Source organism: Tauraco erythrolophus, chromosome 5 (assembly GCF_009769465.1).
Source record: "Tauraco erythrolophus isolate bTauEry1 chromosome 5, bTauEry1.pri, whole genome shotgun sequence".
NCBI classification, from domain to species: Eukaryota; Metazoa; Chordata; class Aves; order Musophagiformes; family Musophagidae; genus Tauraco; species Tauraco erythrolophus.
This window is the reverse complement of record NC_141469.1, coordinates 57,401,807-57,422,204: the sequence shown is the minus strand read 5'-3', so window position 1 is coordinate 57,422,204 and position 20,398 is coordinate 57,401,807. Positions and strand designations below refer to the sequence as shown.

At 38.8% G+C, this 20,398-nt stretch overlaps 1 protein-coding gene across 12 annotated transcripts in view; it reads right to left on the bottom strand.

Moving 5' to 3' along the window:
• Positions 1-20,398, bottom strand: part of SORBS2 (sorbin and SH3 domain containing 2) — an 86,404-nt gene that overhangs the window by 7,306 nt on the left and 58,700 nt on the right. For 6 of the 12 annotated variants that reach the window (XM_086612413.1, XM_086612414.1, XM_086612415.1 and 3 more), the window contains 6 exons: positions 18,792-20,351; positions 15,568-15,656; positions 12,869-12,915; positions 10,330-10,444; positions 10,105-10,233; positions 8,180-8,383 (listed from right to left, as the gene is read on the bottom strand). In XM_086612413.1, coding sequence (XP_086468539.1) covers positions 8,180-8,383; positions 10,105-10,233; positions 10,330-10,444; positions 12,869-12,915; positions 15,568-15,656; positions 18,792-20,351 — 2,144 coding nt within the window. Of the gene's footprint in view, positions 1-452; positions 561-2,775; positions 2,896-3,995; positions 4,785-8,179; positions 8,384-10,104; positions 10,234-10,329; positions 10,445-12,868; positions 12,916-15,567; positions 15,660-18,791; positions 20,352-20,398 lie in introns of all 12 variants that reach the window. The other 6 variants (XM_086612420.1, XM_086612421.1, XM_086612410.1 and 3 more) reach the window with 5 other exon arrangements.

Here is a 20,398-nt window from a genome sequence, read left to right as displayed (position 1 = left end):
AGTAGCAACAAATCATTTTGAAAAGAAGGAATTGGATTAAAACCCAAGAATTCAGCCTGTATACAAAAGTCTGTATTCATGCAATGAAGTATAAATTTTTGACTCTTAGTATCTGTAATTTTAATAAACTAGAAATAATATGAAACAAAAGGAGTAATTTAGAAAAAAAAACAGGCTAAATCTAAAGAACTTTGATCTCTTACCTCTTGTAGCACTGGAAATACTATGCAATACTGCAGAGATACAATACACTAATGGATTTATAAAATAATCTTTGGCACACACAGACCTGTTGGCTTGACTCAGACATAGCACAGATGCACAACAGGAAGAAAACACGACGTATTGATCGTATTGAGACACTTGGGCAAAAGCAAAATACTGAAAGACTAGACACTGAGCTCCTTTTCTATCGAAATGCCGTATTGCACACTGGGCATCCTGTACCGTACCCTGTGTGAATAGCTGTGACCTCTGACAGGTGAGCTGCAGGATCTCTTAGTCATCACTGGGCTACGAGGCGGTTTACCCATAACAAATATCTCTCTCTTTAAATTAGCCTGGAAAAACCACAAAAACTGTGTCAAGTGAGAGTTTAAGAATGAAGCATTATGGGATTTTTGTTGCTTCATTCATACATGCAAACTGGACATGCTTTTCTTGATAACAAAAAGCATTTGCGTTACAGGTGCAAATAATGGTACTATTAGTACATGGCATTTTCATTGTTGCCCCTATACCGTTTTTCCGAGGGTTTGCTGCTCTGGCACATGCCCTTACACATTACAGTTAAAAGATTAATCATGTACAGTGTATGCAATTGGAAGAACAGTTACTGTGAGTATACTCACTGAAGTAGCTCAGTTAATAACACAGAAAAGCTCAACAGCACAGAGTGGAAATATTATCTCAGAAATACCAATGACAAATGCTGTAATTCCTTGTTGTTAAACAGAACATAGACCATAAATTCGCATTTAGAAAGCAAGCAAATACTCAGTGGAAAGTACTTCAAGGAAAAAATCCTTGTTTTGTTAGCATCACTACAAATCAGCTAAGTATTTGTCAGAATTCAGCTCTTGGTGGGGGGGTGGTGTGCGCAGCAAATGTGAATTCTCAGGGGCGAGTCGGGGGGCATGTGAGAGGAGTGGAGTGCTGACATTGGAAACCGTTTCTTTGCGATTTGTGACTGTTTGCCAGTAGAATGTGGCAAGACAGACAACAGCCCCCCTCTTAGGCACCGAAAGGGTAAATAATAAAAAAACGATACCAAGAGAGGCTAAGGAGGCAGGAAAACATCAGCGTGTCTCCTTGCAAAGTGTCTTCACAGTTCTTCCTTTGGAGGACATATCCCTCCCACCAACATGGAGCAAAGTGATACTTCCCATCCATAGCTCCTTGTATTCTACTGCCCTCCCTGGTCATGCTTTAGATTTGAGCCACATTCCAAATATATATATATATACACACACACACATATATACATATGTATGTATGTATTTTTACATCAACAGAAATTACCAAAGTATCAGTACATGTGATATTTGAGTCCTGAAAAAACATCTCACATTCTTTCTGCTGTAGCATTTGTGAGGAGACTTTAATCAGGGACAACGTGCACAAAGAAGAAGACAGGAAGTCCAGTCTGTAGACTAAGTAGCAAGAAATGATGACAGCCAAAACCTGGCTACACTTATTTTAATGCAACTCTTTATCCTGGCAATGTAGTTAGTGTTGACTGCTGAAAAAGGTTTGCTTAGCCTTGGGAGAAAATAAATCTTTATCTCGTTTTGGAAATACTGTGCAAAAAATCTGTTGCTAGAAGTGTATCTAATAATTTCAACAATTTTCAAATAGGTAAGTCTATACAGATTAAGTTTATAAAGAAATCTGTTCCCTAGACTTAAAAAATAATCCAGATTTGAAATGGTTTGAAAACAATAGTTAAGAGCTAGAACTCTGTAACAGCCCCCAGACCTCTAGTTTTTCTCAGTACTCAGGTTCTTGTGTCTGCACGATGGAGTCACCTCTTTTGGTTACTTAGCGTCTTACTTCCTGCTGTGCCTTATGAAGAGCAGTATGATGTCTAGGAGGTTCCCAGGAGCAGATTTTTTAATTCTCAAAACAGATATTCCCTCTATTTATTTTCAGCTGGGATTAATATGCCTTGCTCAAGCAAGAGCAAGGAATATCAGGGGCACCTAAAAAGAATTTCAGTGTCGATGAGGAATTTTCCAAATTTTGTCACTTGGGCTAAGCGAAAAGTACTCATCAACAGCACTGCACAACTGATAAATTATTCCAAGAGAATAATCTTTGTCCAGTCCTTTACTAATAGAACTGGTATTTAGAGCATGACTCTCTGCAGTGGTGCTTTCTTATGGAATTTAGGACTTCTCCCAGGCTTTGGATGGAAATTGAAAACGCTTTTAAACTACAAACCTTACTTAGTTTCTGTGTACTTGAATATGAGTCTGTTTCTTTTTGTTAAGTAAGATTTACTGATGTCCTGGTATGGTCTTGAAACCGAATTGAAGGCTTTCTGCTTTCCTGTCACAGGTACCTTACTAAGCTATTTCATTGTATCATAATGATTATAGTTTTACCTTGGGTTTCATTTGAAGAAGGCCTATCTTAATACTCCACGTGCTATGTTATTTAATATTAGTAAGGGAAACAATACATCTGAAAAGATCAAACTCAGTGTTAGCCTTGCAGTTATTTAATATACATGAAGATTTGCACACAATTTGCATACTCAAGAGGTGCAGTTACCTTTAAGTTTGGTGCGTCTGTCTCCTGCTGATATAAGGGTTTAGAAAGGAGAGGAGGTGAGAGGGAAGCAGTAGATGGGGATGTTGTAGGAACAGAGTGAGAAGCTGGTGCCTCAGCAGAGTGAAATGGAAGATTAGAAGAAAAGTGGAAAGGAGGATCGGAGTCTCCTGATGTTCCCGTAGAAAGTAGAGCTGGCTTAAGTGTTTAAGAAAAATAAGAAGTAATTGTGCTATAAAACCAGCTGTGAAGGACATAAAACGCTCAGTAAGGAGTCATGTAACTAACCTGAACAGTCAGAAAAGTGATGGTAATTTTATTATGACTATTCTGGAAGAAAACTCTTCCTTCACATATCAAAACAAATTGCTATTTGTGGCACTGGATTTCACCTCAAGTCTTAAGCTTTTCTCCTGTGTTTTTCAGGTCTAGTAAGAGCAGAGGCAGCCTGCAAAAATCTTTCTAATTAACTAGTTTTCCATTTGGCCAAAACATATCATGCTAAGTATCTGACTTACAGGTTTGCATGTGCCAGCCAAAGCAACTGCCTGAACAGGCAGCAGCCTGTAAGTAAGTGCTGGTCAGAAAAGATCTATTCTAAAACTTTGCTTAGAACCACACAAACCATGTAGCAATATTGTGGCATTTAATGGCTAGCAGAGATGTGGGATAGATCAGTATCATAGTGTCCCAAAGAGGAACTGGGGAGGGCTTTAGGGGAAAGCACTTGTTTAACTGCCAAACACAATCTGATGTTATTATTAGTCACATTCTCCTAACAGAGTCTACTATAAATACATCAGCTGGTGAAGAGACACATGTGAAGTACAAACCGCTGAGCCTCTGCAGGAGGCAAATCCCCCCCTCTGAAGGCTGCTGACAGCATTGCTTGCTGGGGCCTCTGGCTCAAAAGGGGTGGCACGTAATGGGCCAGTGAGGAAAATAGTTCCCTGGCTTTTCGCATCAGAAGCTCAATGGCAGCTAACAAGGACAGAGGGAAAGGATCAGCAGAATTGATACACCATAGAACTTACAATGGTGTATATGGCTACTTCTGAGAAGGGACTATCCCCTAACAATGCCAATTTTTATCCAATGCAATAGTATGAAACTGTGCCTCTGCGCAACATAAACATGTAAATACAAAAAAAGGCACAGAATAATTATACTGAGTAAGGCACTTGAACACAGAAGCCAGGTTTTTCAGAAATTAAAATATCTCATCAATATTGAGTGGAATGTATCTTTCGTAACATACCATGGAGTCTCCTCCACTTGCTACGGGGAATTCTAAATTGTCATGTTCCAGATCCTCCTCTATATAGAGCCTTGTCAGTTCTTCTGTTGTGTCTTGTGCTTCTCTGTAGAAATCTGATTCTTGAGGCTTTGACTGATCCCCTATATTAACTGACAGATCTGCAGGGTAGATTTCCTCTTCGTTTTCAGCAGTTGCAGCTAGCACTCTGGAGATGGAGCCACCTTCACGTGGCGAAGGGATGTTATCGATAGCGCCAACATGCTCACCTTCTCTTGTAGTATCTGACAAGGTTCTAGGTACTTCGAGAACTGAGGAGACAAGTACATCTCTCAAGTCTTTATCTTCTCCTGGTTTGGTATTGTTGCTGGTATGCTTATATGCTATGTCATGAGATGAGCTGGCTGAAGATGAGACAGAGGTAGATACAAGAAAGGGCAGAGGAAGAGCTGCAGGGGAGCTGAGAGAGACCTCCGTATTTGGAAGAAAGTGATCATCCTTAACTCGGTGAATGTTATTACCTGGGGATATTGCTACAGATTGGGATGTTGTTAATGCCAAAGAATTGAGTTCTTCTAAGTCACAAAGAAAACTGTCTGGAAATGATGGAGGAGGTAAGATGCACACGCTTGAAGGTGAAAAACCAACAGTCCTTGAAAACTCATCACTAGTGGCAGTCTGGAGAATCTTTTGATCAATATGTGACCAAGAGGAGGAAAGGTGTCTGGAAAGTGGGGACAGTGCCTGGGAAGGCAATGTCAAAAATAAGAAAAACACAGGAATTCAAATAAATAAATAAATAAATAAATAAGCATGATAGAGAACTAGGATATGAGTAGACTGGAAAAGAAAAATGTCTGTGCCATCATCTGGATTATAGGATATCATTTCAGTGAGCACAGGTGTCTGAAATCATTACTACATGAATCAGAACAGCAGGAAAGACATTTGAAAAATGAAACTGTATCAGGTTCTGGCTTGGGGCTTAAATGTCAAACATTAAGACAGATCTGAATCATTACATTCATGAAGGCAACCTGCATTTGATCTGCTAAAGTTATTTTACTTATGGTGCTCTGGTAGTGAGCCTGTCACAGGTTATTAAATCATACAATTAATATTAATGTAATTTTCCCCAAATCATTACTGACCATTACTGTTCTTTTGAGATTAGTATTTTCAGAAGTATACTTCAGGTATCATTAAGTATTTCTTTTAAACTGTAACAACTGAGGCGATTTCTAGTTACCCTATATGTTACTATTACTATTTTTCCTTAATACTTCTGTGTAAATGCTTAAGAAACATCTTTAATACATTGCATACTTTTATTAAGGCATGAGCAACTACAGAACGTGTTTTTCTTCAAAAGAAACCCTATTAGTTCAAAATGACATCAACATTCACGAAAGACAGGCAGTCAACGATGCTTTTAAAATAGTGACAGCACAGTACACAGCAGTATATTTTGAGTACCGTTACATAATATTGATTGAAGTATCCTTCTGGTAAAAGAAACGTCCTTTTGTAAGAATGAGAGACTGGTGAGTCATACGTACACAGCATCAGTAGATATCCATTGCTTCAGTAAATACTGAAAATGCATTTTGTTACTGTTAATCCTCAAAATAGAATGAAAAATATTTTGATCTCGCTGTCAGAATTATCCAGAATAATTAGATGTATATCTCTAAGTTATCTATCTATCTATCTATCTATTTTAGACTAGTAATACTCTAGAGTAGAAAAATAATTTCAAAAGGGTAAATTAATGTTGCAGAATAGGAAGGTTAATTTACTTACCTTCTGCTTGAGTTTTCTTGAGGCAAATGGCTGTACTTTATAGTTATACAAACCTTTGTTATAGAGTTTTCTGTACCAAAGTAAACAGTCTAGAGACTGATACAATGCAGTCTGCTAAAACAGAGCTAGGCTGTTACAAGCAATACACAATTTCTTTCCCTCTTAGAGATTAGTATTTTTATCTTTATTATCTTATCTTTATTCTTGAACAGGGGCCTCTAACCTGTGGTTTTAAGGTCAATAATACTACCAGTATTTAGACAGACATTGCCAGTTTTAGTTTCCTGTGGCTACAAGCTGCACTAGAGCTAAAGATACAGATGGTCTAGGACAAGTTAAGGAGAGCAAAGCTTGCTCCTCACATGTATTGTTATTTATTTTTGTTGCCATTAGGCCAGAGAAGTTTAGCGCAATTCCTTTGGCAACAGGGAGTGATACATGCTAAAAAACTCCAAAGGAAGAGCAAAAGTGGTGTCAGCAATTGTGGTAAGCTCCAGCACACCTTCAGGACTGCTAAAGACCTTCTAGGTAGTCAGGAAAAAGTTGTCTTCTTACATGGTATTGCCACTTCTGAATACAGCTGAGTTCAGAAACAAGATGTCTGTTTAAAAGTGGCAGTAGAGGCTTTTTTTTTTTTTTTTTTTTTGACTTGTGCTAGAACCAGATGATTGCAAAGGTTTCCTGAGTTGCAAAGAAGGCTTCTTCCACCTTCCTCCCCTACAGAACTAATTTAGTAATAACTAACTAAATAATAGTGGCAGGACAATTTTGTAATTCGAATGCAAATGGTCTGAAGCATCACCTACGCTCAACTAGGGTTATTGGGGTTACAGAAACTTTAGCTGCAGGATGCCTTAGAGGCAGTTCTGCTCCAAAGCAAATGGGGAGCGAGGCATCTCCAAATACAGAGAGATAGCTCCGTAATATGGAGCACCTAAGTTGCCTCATACTCTTGACTTGCCTTCAGGAACCTCTGGATTCCTGTAATAAGGGGCCTTAGCTTATGAATACCTCAGTCTACAGCTATAGAATTTAATGCTGCTTCAATTCAACAACATTGTTGGAATAGAAGAGAGAGGAGCTAGTTCTCTGTTGCGACACATTCTGGAAAACAGACAAGACCTATTCTAGCAACTATCCAAAACCAGGTAAGATTGTTTAGTCATAAGCAGTATTTTCAGAGGCCACTGTTGTCTATAAATGACATCTTTTGGTAGTTGTCCCCAAAACTCCAAATAAACGTGAAACTGATCTCAAAGTTGAAGCATGTAAATAAGCACCAGTATGTAAGTATATCAAAGCAGAAAAGGGGGCAAAACCAACTGAAACAAATAGAAATTAATAGCAGGATAAGAAGTTTATAATTACACACAAAACCCACTGCCCATGCCGAAGAGATAAAGAAGAAAGGTAGAGAGGAAGATTTATAAAAGTTTCCATCTTGAGCATTCAAAATCATAGATAATACATTAATGCTAATCACAGTTTGCATGCAGAAACTTTCTTGGTTTCTATCACTGCCAAAGAGGTCATGTTCCCTGCACAGGTGACTGTGAAATCTCACAAGTGAATGACAAATTGGAATACAGGAATCTTTTTGCCACATCATATAGTATGATTTGTGGTGGTTATATAGACTAGGAAGGAAAAGAATTCAGAACCTACGACAGACATTTAGTGTGAAAAATTACAACTGTAAAGGTCTGAATCCAAGCTCACTGACAATGTGATGGCATTTGCCTTAACACTAAACGAAACATTAGTGTCACTGTTGTCATACCACTCCAAAGAACCTCCATTGTACCAACCACCTCCTTCTAGAGTACGAACGGCAGAAGGAGGAAGGTTACAGTACAGAATCATTATCTGTTCTCCTTTACTTTGAAAGGCACAGAACTGGTCTTGGCAAGCTGTGTCCCCAGGCAAACTGCCCTCTCTTGCCCTTTGCATGCTGATGGGACTGCAGGCTTTTAGGACAGTTGTGTTATGGGAATGTCTTCACACTGCACTACGAAAAGTCTGCTAAGCATATCCTTTATGGTTGAATCCTAAGATTCTCAAATAAATGTTGTTTTCTTGGCTTGATTTTTCTGCCCAAATTTTGCCTGGCCCTACTCTCGATAACGTAATAGTTAATGAAGAAAAGAGCAAAAATCCTGACAAAATGTAAGACACACACTAAGCTATTAAAATACTTTAATTACAAGTTAGTAATGCAATTTTACCTATGCAGGAAAGAAAATGTAGTGTACTTAACGCATAAATGATGTATTATCTTCTGTTAACAAAAAAATTACGAGTCCTTTTAAACCTACTCTAGAGGTGATAGCAAAGAAAAAAAATCCTTACCTTAGTTGAACTTAAATGGTGTATTCTGTCACTAGAATAGCTTTGGGGTATTGGAGGATCAGGGTAGTCATCAACGCTTTTTGATGCATTCTTTTTGATGACTTCTACATAGGAAACAGGAAAGATGCCTTGTCTGTTGGTTCCTGGTATTCTACCTTCGTACCAGTTTTGATCAACTCGCTTAAGAAGAATTACTCTGTCTCCCTGAAATGCATTAAGAAAATGAGTTATCAGCAGACACATTGCAAGTTAATTTTTTTAATAGCAGGTATTATTTTAAGACATAGTATTGTTTATCCTGCAGTGCTGTTTCCCATCAGTCTTGACACTCGTCTCCATTTCACATTTCTCCTCCCGTTTATAACAACCTTTCCAGTAAAACCGGGGAACTAGTCACAGACTGCAAATGCTATTCTTTTATCAGAGGGGAATCTCATGTAGTCTTCTACTCTTGTTTGGGGGATTAACGTTTCAACTTTTCTTTGGAACGTAATCTGTTTTAATTGTTGGCCAAACCACTAGCTAACAGCCTAACTGTAATATGCAAGAGCGACTGCTAGGCCCAATTTTCCTTAAGAGTCATAAAAGTTAAACAAGGAAATCCATGCAAGTGCTTTGCTACCAGTGAAACTGAAATAAGTAGAGGTAGAAAGTTAAAAAATGAGTTCATGGGAAAGATGAGAGAAAGAAGTGCTTCACCTGTCTGAAAAAGATGGGCAGTAGTTCACTTCCTATTTTTAGAGAGCTTAGTAACTGAAATGGAAAATAGCAACTTTCTATTCAAACTTTTCACTGTAGTGAAACTTCATGAGCTGCCCCCTCCTTTGTTTTACATGATGTGCTTTTTATCATGTGTCTTTTTGTAACAAACTCTTCCCTTTTAGTTTTGCGTTCTCTGTAGTTGATTTGTGGAGTACCCTGAAATTATCTTTAGTGGGATGGAACAAAAGAAAACCAGGGCAAGTTAACTTTTAATAACAAACCAAAACTGGGCTGTTGAGATTATGACCACCACAACAAGCACAAAAGAGGATTTTAAAACAAAACAACCCCAAAAACCAAACTCCCTCCAACCCCTAGTTCTCTAAGTAACTATTCCTGATTTTTTAGACCTCTCTGACATTTACTAAGCTCAAATGAGTGAAAAACATTCATTATCATCAGTGACACTGGATTAGGCTCTAGGTCAGCATCAGAAAACTGTATCCTTACTCTTATTTCAAAAGAGAAACAAACCACTGAATAACTTCCATGAACCCTAATTCTTAAAAAAAACCCAACAAAACAGTAAGAGGCAGAACTTTCCAGTGGATAAAAAGTATATACTACTTACAACTGAGTATATAATATCTGCAATGATAAAGTTTCTCTACAGTGGTAATATCCCAGTGTCTGACAAACCTCAGAAATTAAACATTTATTGTGCTCTTGTGCAATAAAGTATAACCACAAGGATGTGCTGAGAAAGATAAGAGAATGTTATAAAAAGCAGACTCTTATTAAATGAGATATTTGCAAGAACTGGTGATACATTCACAAAAATATCTCTGAGCCTTTTTTTCTATTTTTTTCTATCTTGTGTATTTTTGTATTTCTTCTGTATTAAAACCCTTACCATAATTGTGACAGCAACAAATAATTATTTAAAAAGGGAATGGATAATTGCAGTGAAAACTAGAAATTTAGGTGAGCAGTAGCAGATGTTTCTATAAGCAAATCTACCATAATCCAGTTTACACGCGCAACATATTTAAGGAATTTGCAGGTAGCTGTGAAAGACTGAAAGCCAACAGGCTATTATGTTAGTAGCTTTCTACCACTACATTGCTTTGTGCAATGCAAAGTACAGTATTTACATACGTATTAATCCTATGTAGCAGTAGACACTATAATGGTATTTTGATAAAGGCAGTTCTAAACTGTACCTTTCTAAGAGATAACTCCACATTTGTGTCTGCACTGAAGTTATATTTGGCAACAGCTTCTCCAATCTCTCCAATCTGTGCAGGGGGCGGTGGCCTGGCAGGCTGTGCTTTTTCTGGGGGAGAAAGTTTCTAAGGAAAAAGAAAAAATGCAAGTTTTCATCATTCCCATGCAGTTTGTGGACCTATTACCCAAACTACTTCAAGGAATTAAAACAGAGAACAAACCTCGACATAGGAAATAGGGAATATTCCAACTCTTCCATGGTGCTCACCCTCATACCAGTTTTGATCAATTTTCCTGAGGATATAAACAGTATCTCCTTTCTTAAAGGACAGCTCTCTGTAACAAAATTATTTAGGTCAGATGTTTACAGCTTTACATTTAACTCCTCTACCTGCATAGTTTCTGAGATCTTTGCAGTTCAGATCTGAAACAGAATGTAGCAACTAAACATTTGAAGAAAAAGTTTCGCAGCTGTGGTACATTTAACAATTGATCATACCATATAAAATAAAATGAACCCCAGGTACTGTCCGTAAGCTATATAGGCCTGTTTTACACTCTGATTCCAAGGAAGTATTGCTGGTTATTACCAGAGCACTTAGTATAGGGTCTGCATGCAAGTATGATGTCTTTGGATCACCTGTTTAGATGCTGCTTTTATGACTCAAAGAGTTCTGGTCAACAGTTCAATGTCCAAGTGGAGGCCAGTGATGAGTGGTGTTCCTCAGGGGTCAGTACTGGGGCCAGTGCTATTTAACATCTTTGTCAGCGACATGGACAGTGGGATCGAGTGCACCCTCAGCAAGTTTGCAGATGACACCAAGTTGAGTGGTGTTGTGGACACGCTGGAGGGAAGGGATGCCATCCAGAGGGACCTTGACAGGCTGGAGAGGTGGGCCTGTGAGAACCTTGTGAAGTTCAACAAGGCCAAGTGCAAGGTCCTGCACATGGGTCGGGGCAATCCCAAGCACAAGTACAGGCTGGGCAGAGAATGGATTGAGAGCAGCCCTGAGGAAAAGGACTTGGGAGTGCTGGTGGATGAGAAGCTCAACATGAGCCGGCAATGTGAACTGGCAGCCCAGAAAGCCAATCGTATCCTGGGCTGCATCAAAAGGAGCGTGGCCAGCAGGTCGAGGGAAGTGAATCTGCCCCTCTACTCTGCTCTCGTGAGACCCCACCTGGAATAGTGTTCAGCTGCAGAGTCTCCAGCACAAACAGGACATGGACCTGCTGGAGTGGGTCCAGAGGAGGGCCACAAAGATGATCCAAGGGCTGGAGCACCTCTGCTATGAAGACAGGCTGAGAGAGTTGGGGCTGTTCAGCCTGGAGAAGAGAAGGCTCCGGGGTGATCTTATTGCAGCCTTCTAGTACTTAAAGGGGGCCTACAGGAAAGCTGGAGAGGGACTTTTTACAAGGGCATATAGTGATAGGACAAGGGGCAATGGATTTAAACTGAAAGAGGGCAGATTTAGATTAGATATAAGGAAGAAATTTTTTACATTGAGGGTGGTGAGGCACTGGAACAGGTTGCCCAGAGAAGTTGTGTCTGCCCCATCCCTGGAAGTGTTCAAGGCCAGGTTGGATGAGGCTTTGGGCCCTGGATCATCTTTGTAGCTGTCCTCTGGACCCACTCCAACAGGTCCATGTCCTTCTTGTGTTGGAGGCCCCACAGCTGAACACTGTACTCCAGGTGTAGTCTCACCAGAGCAGAGCAGAGGGGCAGAGTCACCTCCCTTTACCTGCTGGCCACGCTTCTTTTGATGCAGCCCAGGATACGGTTGGCCTTCTGGGCTGCGAGTGCACCTTGCGGGCTCATGTTAAGCTTCTCATCGACCAACATCTCCAAGTCCTTCTCTGCAGGGCTGCTCTCAATCCATTCTCTGCCCAGCCTGTATTTATACCAGGGGTTGCCCTGACCCATGTGCAGGACCTTGCACTTGGCCTTGTTGAACTTCATGAGGTTCCCACGGGCCCACCTCTTGGGTTTGTCTAGGTCCCATCCCATCCCTCAGGAATGTCAAATCATTAAGAACATTTTCAGATCCTAGCCCTGGAGTTCTTTGCTATATCATCCATTTGGTTTTCAAGAGCTAGTCTGCTGTTCTGATAATTCAAGTTGTGAGTTTTCTACCAGACACAGGTAATGTAATTCTAGTGGCAATGTTTGGCCATATCTAAAACTCATTTCAATGCCCTGGATCATCAGAACAACAGCAGGAATGAAGTACAGGCCCTCTATTTTGACTCTGTCACATCCTAGAACAGTGTTTCCTGATTTTGTTTTTCTTATGGACCACTGGTCGTTTGTCTTGGTACAGGACATGTCACATCCTGCAGAGAGCCTATATACGTTAAGATGGATAGGAAGATGCTGAAGCACCATACAGAATTTTGATAATTACACTAAGACAGCATTTTAAGCACCGTACCTTGTGTAACCTAAATACAATTCACAACAGACAAAGTGCATTCAGTGGGTGACCCTCAGAAGCCATGCTCTAGAAGGCTGAAGATGCGCAGCCATTCATGTGTTCAAACAAATACAATGGAGAGTATAATAAATGAAGACATTTTTATTACAAAATAACTTCTCACACAGTTTGCTAATGCAAAGACTACTGTGACAGCAAGCAGGATCCTCTGCTTCCATGGCATTTGCCTTGGAAACTGGCCAGAACAGCAGTAAGCTGCTGCAAGTGCTAGAAAGAAAGGTTTCTCTCGAATTATGAATTCTTAAATGAACAAAAGTCTAGTACTTACTTAGAAGTCTGAGCTTTAAAGTCATATACAGCTCTAGCTGGCAGTTTCTGAAAAGCAGGCAAAGTGATTAATACATTCAAGTAGTATTACCATATAGGAAACGTTTCAGCTTTTAAAAAGGTGACCACAAACCAAAAAGAAAATGATGCGTGCCTACAGTTGTTCTTGTACTAGGCAATTAAACACAAGGCTTCCTTTTTTAAAGCAGTAAGGTGTTTAGGACTTAAGTATTTTAAAAATAGAAATAGCAGCTAAATTTTAATACAGACTGCTTTGAAATTTTATGTTCAATAGAACTACAAAAGTAAAAAAAAAAAAATCACCAAATGCCAATGCGACTTGTAGGCAAGAAGATCGCAAGGTACAATGGAAATTCGCATGCTTACTATTCTCTAATACTTTAGATGACTCTTCTGTTAAACTTGTTATCTTTAGGCTAATTTCAACTGCAAATACTGTATCACTTTTTTTTAAAAAAAATATGTATATATAGATATATAAAGGAAAAATTATTTGACAGCTGGAAAAGGTTGGGGATAATTTAAATTTCTATAATCACGTTTAAAGTTTTAAGAAAGTCTGAGAAACGCAGGACTGGAAGCGATCTCCTGAGTCACCTGTGCAGCTCTCTTGCTATCACAGGCAACCACATCATATCATTCCTTTCATACATTTATCAAGTTCTATCGCCAAGAATCTGTAAGCTCAAGATTATTTCAAAAATAAAACTGTAAAACGTCCCTACCTCTCCTCGCCTGTGTGCTTGACACCTACACTTTCACTGTTTTCAAAGCTGTGCTGAAAACACGAACTGTGATCCGGCCCAAGAGCCTCTCTCATCTAGTGTCTGCCTCTGATGGATAGGTGCTAGATACTTCAGAGGAAGGTGCGAGAAGTGATTAGCAGTATTACACAAAGATATTCGGTGAAGTGATTCAATCCTTCTCTGCAAATGCTTGTGCAGGTGAGATTGCTACATTTGAAAAAAAATATCTCTCTAGTATATAGTAGTGATTAGAATGAGCTGATTACGCTCTGAGAGATGCTATTTGTAATGATGTAAGGGTACACATCTTTTACTAAGAGGAATAAAAAAGGATGCGCGCAAGTTTTGCATTTTACCTTTCTTCCAGGCTAGATGTTCTCAACTGGGTTCTCTCTCTTCTTGTCATCTAAAGGCTAGCAAATTTAGCATACCTAGAGCACTCTCTTTGCTATAATAAAAAAAGTCTCCGAAGTTATTACAGGGATCCTGTCAACTTGCATTTTGTTATACTGATACAATTTTCCATTACAGGTCTCCTTCAAATAAGAGAGCCTAAATTTAAAAGCAGTTTTCTGTTCTCTGCTGTTGTCAAAAATAGTCTTTTAGATGGGAGGGGATATTAATATCATCAACTGTTTCTGAGCCCTTTTCACTCTTTCCTGATTTTGGTATAGCTGTTGCCGCAACTACTAAAGCAAATATGGAAGAAGGGGGATAATATTAAAAGAACAGTGGAGCTGATTAAATGCAAAATACTTTGAAATGTACAAACCATACAGGAAATAGAGAAGCCTTTCTTCTTTCATCTTTTTAAACTACAGCAATCATAAGAATGGCTTGTAGTATAAGTATTTTACGTATTTTCAAATTGAAAGATGATTTTTAATGTCACAGAATTCTTTAAAAGGAACAACAATATGGCTCCTGGAACTTTTTAAACCTTTATTTTGTAATTAATAGTCTTTTTTTTTAAAATCAGACTCTTAATCAGATTGCAGTAATATAAGCATGTCAGTGGGGTGTAAGCGGATCTGAATTCAGATCCCGTAACGAGCTCTAACCTCTACCATCATTTAACAAGGTATATGGCCCAGAACAAAAACTTAAACATTAGCAATTAAAATACAGAACTCTGATGCTGCCATTACTTGGTGCAATATTTAAATAAAAATAAACAGAAAATATTAACAATCTATGGTCTGTAGATGTTGGTTAACATAAATGTACTTACTTTATGATTGAATAAAATCTCTGAAGCATGCTTGGAGAGCATTTATAGTTCTAGATCTAGAAATATTCTTAAGATACTGAAGTGTTTCTTTTCAGTGATACTTGTGTTACTTTAAAGGTGTATGCCTGCTTCCATTTCCTCTTTCAAAGCATTAATACAAGCAATCAGTATATAATTACAATCATCAACTGCTACAAAAATTAGAGATTGCTCTTAGCATAAATGGTTTTGTCTAACACACTAACAGCAGTGATTTTGCTTTTCCTAAACAAAAATAATGGTGAAATACAGATGTTCTTTGTATCAGTTTTGAAACTACTGAGGCAGTTTCTTTGTGTAATGCTCTGCTTCTCAAAGGAGCCTTTCCCCAGTCATATCTGATATTTTTCTCTGTCCCAAACATCCACTCCAGTCAACTTTGACAGACCCTATCAATGACTAATAAACTTATATCTATATCTATTTAAACATAAATAGAAGATGCAGCTTATCTTACAAAGCTTGATATTCTTTTAATTTCTTGAAGTATCAATCTCCTTAACGGAAAAGGAGGATGCTGTCCCATCTGATGATATGATGATAAGTAACCGTTCCTTTGGTCTGTATCATTACTGTGTCTTAAAACCAACACAAATCTTGTCTCAGATTTGTTACCAATTTTTCATACAGATATTGTTGCGTTATTTATTGTTGTTTAACTACCTCTTTGTCTGTAGTTCCTCTTCTCTCCCTTGGAGTACATCGTCCCACATCAGTGAAAGCAGAAGAATAGTTTCCAGGAGACTCCTGGTCTACTGAAAATAGAAATTATGTGAAACTATAGTAAATTAAACAAAATCTGTGATGCTGCTTGGTTTCATTTGGGCAGGTGAAGAGATATTGGAATGTATTATTTTACTTTTGATAGAAAGAAAAGCACATGATATGATGGCTAAAGTGCACCTTTACAAGAAAAAAAAAAAAAAAGACACTGACTCGAGCAAAGGCAAAGGCTGTCCTCTGATCCACAGCAGGTGAAAATATGATACCGGATCGAGAGAGGAAAATTATGCCTCACTGTACGAAGGGATGCACCCTGCTAGACCAAATGGGAGGCATGACAGGAGTACTGGGACTTCATCAGGTTGCAAGAAACTGTTTTGGAATGTCAACAATATAAACACATAATTACGTGCACAAAACATGGCTAAAGCATGCTCCAATGAGAAAATAGGGAAGAAAAAATGTTTCCTCCTAAGTGATCTAAGATGCATTTCTACTTTACCAGGGGCACATGTTAGGCAGCACAAGGGAATTTTAAAGGATGTTATTTCATAAAAACAACTCTAAGAGATGAAGTACAAATCATTACTCACCAATCTATGTGGCAGATTTTCTCTAAAGCACAGTTTACCAATGTTTATTACAGGATGGTGAATACATCTTTTCATGTTTTAATAAAAATAAAATCAAAATCTTACACTATTTATAGCTCAGCAAGTTACCAATATGAAATGAAAATATAACAAAATTATTTCAGACCAGAGGATGAAATGAACTGCCTCTTGACTTCTGAGATTTACTATTTCAGTCTCCTATCGCCACAGTGATATGTGCTAGTAGAGACATATAACTGATGTTTGTCTTCCTTTGACTTATTCACACAATCTGTTCTTACCAAGCCCATAGAAGGACATGGTAGGGAAGGAGTGAAAATGCAACAACTTTAGAAGAACAATCTCCTCTACTTCTATATAGCTCCTTATGCAGTCAATATTGGTAGTTTTCAGTTTTGAAAAAACTGAAATGCCACGTTTTTTTTGCTATGTTTAGCATAAACTATGCAAAAAGCATAGGTTTTGCTATGGCTTTAGGGTTTCTGTGTGGATAGTGGCTGTGAGAGACACATAGATCCAATAAAGCATAAAACTTCATTGCAAGTAGAGTCTATGGAATATTCTGCTGTACTCTATGCTACTTTAGGGATATCAACAGTGACAGAGCGTATCACTTTCCTTATGCCAGGCCCATAGCTGTAGAAGCTGTTAGAAATCCACGTTTAATCTGCACTGTGGATTTCCTTATTTTCAAGGACTGGAAAATTCTCATTTAGCAACTGTGATATGTGACCAGCGCAATTTCCAACAACTTTAGTCTCATTGTATCGTACTGTCTGGCAGAGTCAATCATGATCAGGCCTCAAGGAGCGGGTCCAGAGGAGGGCCACGAAGATGATCCGAGGGCTGGAGCACCTCTGCTATGAAGACAGGCTGAAAGAGTTGGGGCTGTTCAGCCTGCAGAAGAGAAGGCTCCAGGCTGATCTTATAGCAGCCTTCCAGTACTTAAAGGGGGCCTACAGGAAAGCTGGAGAGGGACTTTTTACAAGGGCATATAGTGATAGGACAAGGGGCAATGGATTCAAACTGAAAGAGGGCAGATTTAGATTAGATATAAGGAAGAAATTTTTCACTCAGAGGGTGGTGAGGCACTGGAACAGGTTGCCCAGAGAAGTTGTGTCTGCCCCATCCCTGGAAGTGTTCAAGGCCAGGTTGGATGAGGCTTTGGGCAACCTGGTGTAGTGGAGGGTTTCCCTGCCCATGGCAGAGGGGTTGGAACTAGATTATCTTTGAGGTCCTTTCCAACCCAAACCATTCTATGATTCTATGATTCAAGTATGACTAATTCAATTTTGAACTGCGTTTTACAGCTGTTTTTTTTACCAAATTTTCTGTTCTCAATATGTCTATTTCAACTAGTTAAGAAGAGATGGTAACGCTTCAATTCTGATTTTTCTTGAAATACATCTTTACTAGTGTGATACTTGCAAAAGTTACAGAAAAAGATGAGAGATTAAAGATAAGTAAAATCATATAGTGCATAACTGATACATTCTCTCTTACATCCATTTGTGATGTCAAGAATAACTTTGTAATGTCATGAAATTCTCAAAGATGCTCTGTCACAGAGGACTGTATGTCTAGAAGCAGAATTCTTTAACATGGAAATGTTATCATTTTAAAAGAGAAATAAATAGACATTAAGCTTAATCATCTGGGATACACCTTTGTGCACTCCTGCTATGAATCTAACTTGTGTCTTTTTATATTGCAAGGTTAAACTTTAAAAACATTCTAAGCTCAAGCATTTTTTTTTGAGAAAAAGAGAAGCAGAGCAATGAACAACTCAAAGCAGTAACTTTGAAACCAGATCACTGTCAAGACAGACTTTTAAAAAAGTTACACTCACCTAACAATTTCATTCAAGTTTTGATTAGTAGAATTTGCCTTCAAAGATAAATTAAAATTCTGTGAGAACAACTAGTTCTGCTGCCACAGAAATTGGAAATTGTATTGTTTGAACAGTGGAAATGGAAAAGTCCTAAAATGACTTTAGGGTCTATTCACAAAAAGTAATATAAAGCAGCAGAATTAGTGTGTTTTCATAAGAAAACAGAATCAACTTTCTAAGATACTGGAAGAATTAACAGCATTTTTATCACTTGCACGTAAAAAATCTATACAGTACAACATGGGTTAGATGCACATTATTATTTTTTTTTTTTAAATAATGAAGGAAGGGTCATCTGCACATTGTTTTGTGTTTGACCAGCATCTTATGATGCATGTATTCACCTCCTGTAAGGCCTTTTCTTGGGAGAAGGCCCACCTTGCTTAATTTAATAACACCACTGTAATTTACAGCGCTAATACTCTATTAGTTGAAATACACTGTTACTCCAGTTGTCCAGATTACCGTGTTTTGTGAACAGACAGCAAATTTATCTATCCTCATCATCTATGTAGAAATGACATCCTTCTTTAAGAATTTTGTGGGATGAAAGCTTCATACAGATGACACAAATAAAAATGGAATGAGAAAGGGTGGGAAATACAGGGAGTAAGGTTAAATAAGTAAATCACAAGTATAGAGGAAGAAAGTTAATCCACCTTGGAAACACAGTGCACTATCATTGTTGTTAGTTGCGTCCATGTCTGGAAAAGAGGCACTAAGAGGTAACCTTCCACAATCATTCTGGTACAGTGGGCAATGGATAGCACCATCTTGAGGCAGTGGATGAAAAGGCTGGTGCATGGGACTCTTCTTCAGAGCTTTGAGAGATGAATTCCTTTCTGGAATGTCTGGAAGCAGCTCAGTAATAAGTCTATGTAATATACTGTTGTCGGGCAAGCTTCCCCTTCTTTTTTCAGCTTTAATTTGGTCACAGATGTCTTTAAGTGCAGAATCGAGTGCTTCAAATACAGATGACTTGCATTTTTTCTTTTCAGTTTGTTTTTTAGGAGCTGCACTTTTTTTCCTCCGGAAAGGCACGGGACTGACTAGGAATGCTAACTTAGAGAGGCCAGACTCTGCTTCCTGTCTCCTTGGATCTTCAGTGGTTTCATGTTTAGCCCTTTCATGTTTTAGCATGGTTGTGAAGCGGGTGTAGGATGCTGGGCATCGTCCTTTGCAGGAGCTGATGAGATGCCTGTGGTGGTGGTGGTGGTGGTGGTGGTGATGGCCTGATCCATAAAAGCTTTCTGATGATGTAAAGGAAAAGTGGTCAAAGTCACTTTCACTACAAAAGGATGAACCCTCTATCTGGATAAAGTCACTGAGGTCAGAAACCACTCCATCTTGATCACTGTCTGAAAAATCCATATGTGATCGTTGTGGCTCATCACTGGTCACTTCAATATGAATTGGCACCAGGGTTTTAGATTTGTAACTTCGTTGTACCTGAGAGGGATGTCTGCCTTGATTTTCTTCTTCCAGCAAGGATTCAATAGAAAATCGCCTCTTTGGACATAAGCCATTGTTAGGAGGCTCTAGTGTAACAGTTGACAACATTTCATCACCTAGGTTCGGCATTGATTTTGACTTCTGAATTAACTTTTCAAATTCAGATATTCTGGTTGGCACCATGTCTCTGGGCACCTCTTCAGTAGAAGACTCTCTCCAGCCTTGAAGAATAGCTTTGTGCTGTTCTTTTTCATACTGCAGGATTCTGGACTTCACGGAGCAAATCACCTCAGAATTCATCAAGTCCTTGCGATTGATGCGGTGCATCTTTTTGTACATTTTTAGGAAACCCGGGGCATCGTGTGCGGATCTGTGACGAACTCTTGATCTACTATTACCACGGCCCTCAGCATATGGGGAGGCCCAGTTCATTGAGCAAACTTCTTTGGAGTCCTCCTCACATAACAGAGAGCCCATGCTTTCAGACTTGGCCTGTGCATCGGGAAAGCTATCGCGATCATCTGTTAACAAATCATCACAGCTACGAGATTTTCTTTTTGGAGAAGTAGTTTCTTCTGTGCTGCTCCAGACTTCTGCATTTTGACGAGTCATTTGCCAGCCATTCTTGTAGCTGATGGCCCTCCTTGAATCGTTTGGAACCGCTAAATGTTGTCTGTAAGTGCTACAGTAATCTAATTCATTAGAGGTGTTGTGGTTGTGCACTGAATAACTTAAAAGGGATGGATATACTTTGCTAATATCCCCACCTTTATAATCCATAGAGCAGCATGGTAAAAAAGAGACATTGCCAGAA